Genomic DNA, 9,940 nt, shown 5'->3' with positions numbered 1-9,940 from the left:
CAGGCTGTGCGGCCTTGCTGATGGCCCACTCTGGCGGTAGCATGGCGGGAGAGGAGAGGAGGGGGCAGGCACGGCTAAGATTTGGCCGCCCGCTGAGGGGGGGGGGGCGCCTTTTCGAGTCAAATGGTTTGCCTGAGGTGACCGAGTAGGTGACAAGATGAGGTTTCCGAGTAGGTGACAAGAAGAGTCAGCAAGAGGTCCAGTGGTTGCCTTGTAGATTTTTTTCGAAACCGTACTTCACTAAGGAGAGGAATATGGTCGCCTTGTAGATGGTTACTGCTGTTGCTAACTCCCAGGTCCGAGTGTCAAGTTTTGGATCTCCAGTGACCCGTACCACCACTCAAAGCTGGTACTGCCATCATATTAGTCTTCTTTTAGTTCGAAAGTACCTATTGCATTCCTGTTTCGCTGGTGTGGTTCAAGTTCAGCAACTTGCAGCTAGTAAACGGACGGGCCAGCGCGCCTTCGGAGAAGCGCACATGCCAGGCCATTTGACGATAACAATTTGCCCGCCTCGGATCTCACACGCTAACCATCGCCAATTACGCGTCTCAGTCAGTTGATGGTGATTCGTCCGCTACTGACACCAGCGTTCGTTCTCTCCCCCTTTTCCCTCCCTCCCACTCTATATAAGAGCCCGGCGCCGGCCAGTCAAACCTCAAAAGTCACAAGAAAGCTCCATCAGTTAGCATTTAGCAATAACCAGCCACCCAATTCGCCTCAAGGGATCCACCGATCTGTCGCGAGAGGTTTTTGCCAATTTTCTCGTCGGTTTCGGAGAGATCACCGCCAGCGGGCAATGAAGGTAAAGCAGCAGGGGCTGGACAGTTCCTTCGATCATTTCAGAAACCTCTCTCTGCTTCAGTTTTTTTTTTTCAGAGCTCTGAAATTGATTTGCGATGCTCTCTTGCTTCTGAACTGCATCGTGTGGTTGCCGCTTGCAGCAAAAGATGGTGATCAAGGTGAGCATGCCGTGCGAGAGGAGCCGGTCCAAAGCCATGACGCTTGCCGCCAGAGCAGATGGTACGCCGTCAGTTGTCTTTGGCCCGTACTAGCTAGCAAAAGGTGGCCATGAGTGTTAGCTAATAACAGTGCTCTGCGTCTGCGCACAGGGGTGATATCGATGGCGATCACCGGCGACGCGAGGGAGAAGCTGGAGGTGGTCGGCGACGGCGTCGACCCGGTCAGGCTGGTCAGCTGCCTGCGCAGGAAGGTCGGCCACGCCGAGATCCTGCAGGTGGAGGAAGTGAAGGACAAGAAGCCCGAGGAGAAGAAGAAGCCGGAGGAGCCCAAGCCGCCGCAGCCCGTGGCCGTGCACCCGCCGCCGCATTGCTATCCCGGAGGCTACCACTACTACCGCCACCCGCCGCCGATGGTCGTCTGCGAGGAGCCGAGCGGTTGCCCCATCATGTAACTAAAACAGCTGACATAAATAATTGAGATCGATTTTGTCATATAGGTAGACCTGTATTTGTCAGCAATTCAAGGATTTGTGCAAAATAAAGTTGAATTTGCGGAGCCTTTGTTTACGGTTTCAACTGGCTTTATTCTGCATCTCCATTTCTCAGTTGGTAGCTTGTACGTGAAGCGTGCACGTGTTGAAAGTCCCAAGGACTTTCAGTTGCTTCGGCACGATTCAATCCGTGATCCCATTGTGATTAGATCATCATTAGCTGCAAGGAGAACTGAAAGTCCAACGACTTTCGAAGGGCTAAGTTACTGACGTCATCTGTCACAAAGAAACTGACGTCACCCACCAACATCAACCATGATGGATGGATCATTTGACAAAAGGTGGAGAAAGTCGCAATAATGCCGTTTCCACACAGCTGGCCTATGTCGTGTTGGTTTCGTTATCTTAGGGTCTGTTTAGTTTGAGATAGAATACAAAATGTAAAATATTAACTACTTCGAAATAATAAAATACAAAATATAAAATGTCAACTATTTCAGAATAAGAAAAGATAAAATATCAAATTTTTAGGATTATGTTTAGTTTCATTTAAAATGTAAATTTTATTGTTCTTATTATAGCACCTTGAGGTTCTTTTTGAGTTTTTTTTTGTCTCTTAAGGCCAAAATTAAAAATGAAGAATGTCAAGAATTTTGCTAAAATTTTTGCATGGTGCTTAGTTCCGTTATGTAAAATGATGAACCAAAACTCAGAATTTTTTACGATAAAAGAGGAACTAAACACTCCCTTAATTAAGTTGGTGATGTTCAATGTTCACAAGTGAAGCAGATGACCAATCAGATTACAGTTTGAGCTTTTTACCTGTACGGCCTTAAAAAAATGCATCTTCATTCTATAGCCTTTTTTTAACTCATCTGTATGGCATCAAAACAAAATTTTCTTCCTCCTATAGCCTTTCATCCATTTTTAACATTTAACGGTGTCAAGTTAAGAGTAAAACGACCTTTTTACCCCTGACAGAAAAAACACAAAATATTTTTTTTTTGCTTTGAAAGCAAAAAATTATTTTTTTTAATATATTATTTTTGTTTTTTCAAAGCAAAATACTGTTATTTTTTAAAACTTTGCATTAATACCGTCAAGTGTCAAAAACGGATAGAAAATCATAGAAGGAAGAAAATTTTGTTTTGAGACCATACATGTGAGTTCAAAGAAAAAAAGAGGCTATACAAAGATGAAGCATTTTTTTTGAGGCCATGTAGGTAAAAAGCTCTTACAGTTTATACAGAAGCAGTCACTCGTCATCGTTTCCCAGAACCCCCAAATTCTGATCAGGAATCAATAACCACCCAGTAAACATCACTTATTTTATCCGGAGGTATATCTTTTTTCTATTCTATTTTAGGATATAATCAGGAGGGCTTGACTAGCTAGTCTATCAACAATTTAACATGTGCTCTTCCACTAGACATACTCCCTAAAGATTGTTGCTGGGGAGTTTGAAGTTTGTCCTGAGCGCCGGCCACAGCAATAATAAGAAAACAAGAAAAATTTCTTGTCCACTCATTGTCCTGCCGCTGCATATCTATCATCTCCCGTAAAAAAAAGAGTTAGATGCGTGGACACACTCTCCACTCATTTTCTGCTCCCACACCTCCCCACTCACCATCGATCAGCATTGCCTCCTGTTTTTGGTAAACGGGTGTTTGCTTTTTTCTTTTTGGAAGTAGACACTTGTTTTAAAACATACAATCATTATAAAATAATTATACTAATAATATATTTACAATAAAACAAAGTAGCATGACAGAACAACATGTATGTTTAATTTAAATTATTTTTTAATAGTAATAGTAATAGAATTGGGTAATTATAAGCATGTATAGAAATAATTTATAGTTGTTGAATAATTTTCATAATTCCTTACATTGTTATTTTAGATGATTTGAGGGGATATTTTAGTTTATTTGAATAATGGTTGAAGTACTATGATATTTCATGCGGGTTATTTAGATTATTAGAATAATAGGATGGTGGATAATCTAGATGCAAATTTGGGGGTTACTTTAGATTAAGTCTCATAATGGCATAAGTGGATAATTTGTATGCAATTTTAATTTAGAGGTTATTTTGTGTTGTTTTTCATAATGGGAATGGTGGGCAATCTTTTGAAAAACAAAATTGACTCCATGGCTATTATCATCAAGGTTGATTAAGTTTTCGGGATTGATTTTTGTGAGAATTTCATGAATTTACATATGTTTCTAGCTTGTCTCATGAAGATTAACGTGGAGGCTTCTACTTAGTAATAGTAAAATTGCTACATGCTATTTTTTCATATGAATATTTCTCCTCTTTGTAGCTATTTCCTAGATTTTCTTTGAATGTTATATTTGCAAGAGTAGAATATGTCTGCGCGAGTTAAGAAAAAAATGTTAAATCATTTTTAGTAACTAACTAGGATTTCTCCTACCATTTGTTATATACCAAATATCTAAAACCAAAATCAGATGTCCATGCAGTTCCTTTTCTATGAGACAAGAACTTTTCCCATATAGATACAGTGAAGTGTTTCACTTTGCGATTGTCCATTCATCCTACTTTACTTTCTACTCCATCCGTCTCAAATTTTGGTTAAACTTGAAATATTTTGATTTTGCAAGATTTTTGGAATGACTTATAATTTAGAATGAAGGGAGTAGTAAAGAGTGACCGAACCAACTTGTAGTTGCCAAATAAATTGAAAGACGAAAGATACAGCTCATTAGAAAGTTCAACCATTATTACAAAATGGTCGTATCAGCTCAGGGCTGTATTCCCTTTATTCAGGATTGGGTGTTGAGGTTACTTTAGATTATGTTTCATTAATAGCATATGTGGATACTTTACATGCAGTTTTAGAGGCTACTTTGTGTTGTTTTTATAATGGAAATGGGGTAATCTTTTAAGTACAAAATAGATTTATTATCATCAACGTTGTCACGTTGATTAAGTCTAAGATATATTGTTTATGAGAATTTCTTGAACTTATCTATGTTCCTATCACGTCTCGTGAGAATTAACATGAAGACATAATTGCGAGCCTCGAGTTAATAATAGTAAGATTGCTACATGCTACTTTTTTCACATGAAATTATTCTCTTTGGGGCTCCTCCCTAGATTTTCTTTGAATGTTCCATTTGAAATGATTTTAGCAGAATATGTCTGAATGTTTTAAGAAAATAAATGTTAAATTTTTTTTTTGAGATTACACAGTACAACACAGACACTCAACACGCACGCACACTCACCCCTATGAACACACGTACGCAAACCCTACCCCTATGATCACCTTTCGAAGGACTGAGCCGGCAAATCTTAAAGTTCACGAAGTCACCACAGGCGCCTCGCTGTCGACGGGCACGTCGCCTACCACTTAATGCATAGCGCCGGAAAATCCTAGAATAAATCCAGAATAAAGTGCCGCACCCAGAATTTGAACCCTGGGTGGGAGCCCCCCAACCAATGGCCTTTGCCATTGCGCCGTGAACACCTTGGCAAATAAATGTTAAAATTGTTCTTAGTAATAGTAACTAACGAGGACTGCACCTCCTTCCATTTATTGTGTACACACACAGTTCCTTCTCTCTGAAACAACTTCTTTCCCATATATATATATTTTTTTTTTGATGCAACGGGGGGGAGAGATTCCCCACCAAATTTCATTTCAAATCAAAGTAGTATTATTCTTTCCCATATATGATAGTGAAATGTTTCACTTCGCGATCGTCCTACTTTCTAATAAGACTGGCCGAAGCAACGTGTGGTTGCCAAATAGACTGAAAGATACAGCTCACTAGAAATTTCAACCATTATTACAAAAATGGTCGTATGAGCTCAGGGGTCAGGGCCATGTGCCTTTTGAGGATCGGGTGTTGACCAAATCACCATCATACATATCTACTTCAAGACAGAATGAAACGATCAAGATTAATCTATATGGTCAAGTAATTTTATTAAAATAGCAAGTGGAATTCAACGTAAGGATCGCTTTGGAACGAACGGGTTTACACCTCGGTTAGTATGTTCAGATTGTGCAGTGCAGCTTCTGAAAGTAACTTTGTACATTTCCCGGCACCTAAGGCCCTGTTTAGTTCCCTACCCAAAATTTTTTCATCTATCCCATCGAATCTTTGGACACATGCATGAAACATTAAATGTACATAAAAAAATAAACTAATTACACAGTTTGGTTGAAAATCGCGAGACGAATCTTTTAAGCCTAGTTACTCCATGATTAGCCTTAAGTGCTACAGTAACCCACATGTGCTAATGATAGATTATTTATACTTAATAGATTTGTCTTTCAGTTTTCTAACGAGTTATGTAATTTGTTTTTTTATTAGTATCTAAAAACCCCTCCCGACATCCTTCCGACACATTCGATGTGACACCCAAAAAATTTTCATCTCCAATCTAAACAGGCCCTAAGCGTTAACAGAAAGCGTGTGCTTAGCGCACTAATAATGAAGAGCTCAGTGCTGTAGATTTGGTTTCATGGGGAAAAAAAGGAGCGTCTAATTGCTCCATGAGTACGTGTAAAAAGGTAATAATTCTTTCACTTTGCATTAAGTTCTTCTTTCCTCGTAAGTTCCTTGTTGCCAACTTCCTATGTGATGACGAATGAATAGGATTTGTGGTGAACAATGGGGGTTCCTCTGGTGGAGACCGAGAGAATACTGAAACGACCTCAGATATAATTTGATTTGAAAGAAATCCTCATGCGCAATCAGTGTTGCTTTAGTACCAAATATTGTAGTTAAACAACCCAATTACAATCACGTCATGACAAATTAACTGTCAAGAATCCAGTGTGTAGCCTACGGTACCACCTGTTTCTTTCTTTCTGTTTCTGAAGCTCCACACCTACAATTATATCTCAGCTAACATGTCAAACATTCAAGTCGTAGTCAAGCGCCAAGGTTTGTTTAAACAACTATATGCATCAAATTCCACAACATACACCTCATTGCAAACCAAAGAATCAACAATCAGCACTATTCCACTGAATGAAAGTAATCAAACACGCATTCAGAAAAGTGCAGTGACCATGAAGAGTTCCTCAACGTCAATTCTTAAACTAATTAAGCTTAGCAACACGGCATGTATATAGAAAAAGGCTACTCGGTTGTTTAATTTGGTTCAGATCTCTTCTAGATATAAATTGCCAGGAATCTTCTCAGCACTGGGTATTACTCTTAGTGGGGCCGTATAAAGTAGTAAAAGTACATTCCTGGGGCCTACGGTCGTAGCTATCCTAGTCCTAGTTGTATATAAGTTGGATAAGGGATCCTCTCTTCCCAAAACAAACTCTTGAGTTCCTTCAAGTTTCCGATCGAGTTGTCAGACCACAGAGAAACTCACATTGGAAATTATCAACAGAGTATAACAAAATATGAAGGTAACATTTTTTTTTCCTGCCAGGAAGGAGTTTCTCTCTTCCATGGACCACGGCATCTAGCTGACTAGCTCCATTTTTGTGCCTCTAATTAACTGAAACACCTTCTTGTGCAAATTTTCCTTTTCCAGCAAAGGATTGTGATCAAGGTGCAGATGACCTGTGACAAGTGCCGGAAAAGCGCTCTGGCTCTTGCTTGCTCGACATATGGTAAGCACTGCCTACTACTACTGGCCATGCATATCCTGCAACCTGCAAGAGACGACCCATCTGAACGACCAGCCTGCCTCTCATGGTTGGGGCTGCAGAGAGAGCAACTGATCGTGTCGATATGCATGTACTGTGACGTATTGGTTGCGCATGCATGCAGGTGTGCAGTCCGTGGGGATCGAGGGGGAGGACAAGGACCAGCTCGTGGTGGTCGGCGACGGCGTCGACGCCACCTGCCTGACGAGCTGCCTGCGGAAGAAGGTGAAGGTGGGCAGGGCGGACATCGTGAAGGTGGAGGCGGTCGCCGACGAAGCCGGCAGACGAGACGGCCGCCAGCAGTAGCGATCCTGATCCCGTGGCCGGGTGGCCGCCGCAGTGGTGGTACCCCTACCATCCCGGCTACTACTGCCCAGCAGGACCGGGCGTCGTCCGCCCGTACGCCGGCCACTGCTACCCCATCGAAGACCCTTGCGCCGACGAGGATCCGTGGTGCACCATCATGTAGGGCACGGAACGATCGAGCACAGGCAGCAGCATCTGAATATCTGATCGATCTCTTCGACCTAGAGGGCAAAAAAAGTACTCCCTCAATCCCAAATTATAAGTTATTTTAAAAATTTTGAAAAGTCAAAGTATTTTAAGTTTGACTAAAATTATAGAAATAATTACAAATATTTATGACATCAAATAGTTATGTTATGAAAATATAATTAATAAATAATCTAATGATACTTAGTTGGTATCATAAATGTTATTATCTTATCATATAAATTTGGTTAAATTTGAGATGTTTTGATTCTTTAAGATTTTTGGAATGGCTTATAATTTAGGATGGAGAGAGTATATTTTACTAGCTACCCTGGATAATCAACTTGGTTTGCTTATAACATTCTTATGTTTCTAGACATTCTTGTCAGCAATGGAGCATTGGCTAGAGCTAACCATTATTTTTATCATCGCGGGATCAAACGCCATGGTGATGATTTGATCATCACCGATGGATCGCATGCCACATCGATGATGAGTTTTTCAACACCAAACGTGAAACGCCATACTGGCGGTGGTGATCACTTCGTCGCTAACGGATTGTACGCTAGGTGGGCAGTGAGCAACTCGGTAACTACAAATCGTGCTAGCTAGGGTCTTAATACCCATTTGACGAAAATGACATCGAAGAAATATGGGTCGACCATCTTTTTAAGGGACACACAATGAATTATCTCTTTCAAAATATGAACAGTCTATTTCCTGTCCATGGATATCCATGAAACCAAATAAATCCTTAGTGGTACTAAGTTGGGTTAAGCTAAAATAGACGAATTCCACCAAAACTAAAATCAATCAAACGGCAAGCGCAGTGCTTAAGAAACAAACATGTGATTAAATTTAGTTTTGGTGAAATTCGACCCTTCAGCTTTTTTTATATAGATCGTCCATTTATTATAGCTATAATAAGTAAGGAGGGGCGATGGATTTGATGGCGCAAGTGTGGTTAGCTTAATTTGGTCCATTTTTTTTATAGATTCAGAAGGCCTTTTCCGGCTATAGGGTACTGATCAGATGGGCTTTTAGGTTTTGGCCCATATAACATTGGAACCCGAAACTTCACCCATGAATTTGGGCTGGGTCTTGCCTCCTTTGGTTCGTTGCCTCCAAGCAACTGTGAAAATTTTCTTTTTTAAGAAAAAGCAACGGTGAATTTTGGTTATCCAAAAAATAAACAAACTTTGAATTTAGATTACACAACTGAACACGTGAATTTGGCCTTTAATCCATGGAATCCGTTTCGTAATGTACTGAGGCTGTGCTCGCCATTTTGTGATGAGCACACAATGCAATAGTCACGAAACCTCTACATTATCTCTTCCCTTTTAATTTCAATTGTCCGTTATTTAGTAGTACTCCTGTACGGACTTCAGCAAGTCTATTAAAAGCCTATCTGGCAGGGCTCTGGCTGGCTCCTCTTAAGGAACAGCTCTTCTAGAGGAGCAAAAGTTGTTCTGAAAAACGTTAGGTAAAACAGCTGCTTATGTTTTGGCTTATTTAATGGTTGGTGTTAAAAAAAGGCTATTTTTACACCACATTTACGTTGAAGAGGTAGCACAAAATGTGTCATGAGAATAAAGAAAATTATTTCAAGCAAAATAGAAAATTGTATTTCTAAATAAAAATACTAACTTTTTAATAAAAAATCAAAATATAATCATGTTTGATCTTATTTTATTCCATTAATTATAAATAACATCATGATCAAAACGGATTTGGAAATGGATACACGGTTTAGGCCTGGTTTAGTTTAAAAAAATTTCAATATTCCTTGTCACATCGAATCTTTAGACACATACATTGAACATTAAATATAGATAAAAAATAACTACTTATACAGTTTGTCTGTAATTTACGAGACGAATCTTTTAAATCTAGTTAGTCTATAATTGGATAATAATTATCAAATTCAAACGAAAGTGCTACGATAGTTAAAACCAAAATTTTTCACCGACAAGGCCTTAGGAGAAAATTGCTTTCAAAATTTCGAAATTGTATAGTCATGGGCCACTGTCTTTTCATTTGCTCAGACATCATACTCCTCCAGGCAACCATGGCTGTGCACGTGGCCAGAGAAAAAGGAGAGGAGCCGCACTGCCGCAGAAGCCTCAATCTCGAGCTCCGGCTGTCTAGTTCTGGGCCGGCTCCGGCTGGTTCCTTGGCCGGAGCCCTTCTGTTTGCCAGGGCTTCAGCAAGAGCCGAAGCCGAAGCTGGAGACGTTCCAGAATCCAGAAGCCCTGCCAAACGGCCACTAAAAAGTGCCTGAGAACGGCAAGAATGCCATCCAAGAGGACATCATCATCATCCCTATCCATCGTCACTCAGGCATCAGT

General features: G+C 40.3%; 1 protein-coding gene across 1 annotated transcript; it reads left to right on the top strand.

Moving 5' to 3' along the window:
• LOC8058672 (heavy metal-associated isoprenylated plant protein 16) lies at nt 619-1,521 on the top strand. The gene is made up of 3 exons (XM_002447953.2): nt 619-805; nt 945-1,023; nt 1,113-1,521. Exons 1-3 carry the CDS (start codon nt 800-802, stop codon nt 1,412-1,414), a joined length of 387 nt encoding a protein of 128 aa, XP_002447998.1. The 5' UTR covers nt 619-799; the 3' UTR covers nt 1,415-1,521.

Source organism: Sorghum bicolor, chromosome 6 (genome assembly GCF_000003195.3).
Source record: "Sorghum bicolor cultivar BTx623 chromosome 6, Sorghum_bicolor_NCBIv3, whole genome shotgun sequence".
Lineage (NCBI taxonomy): Eukaryota > Viridiplantae > Streptophyta > Magnoliopsida > Poales > Poaceae > Sorghum > Sorghum bicolor.
This window is presented reverse-complemented; position numbering and strand designations above follow the sequence as displayed.

Bases quoted from the DNA above. Each gene is read 5' to 3' on its own strand.
- LOC8058672 (XM_002447953.2), top strand. The intron at 1,024-1,112 runs GTACGCCGTCAG...GTCTGCGCACAG, and splicing joins GCTTGCCGCCAGAGCAGATG to GGGTGATATCGATGGCGATC.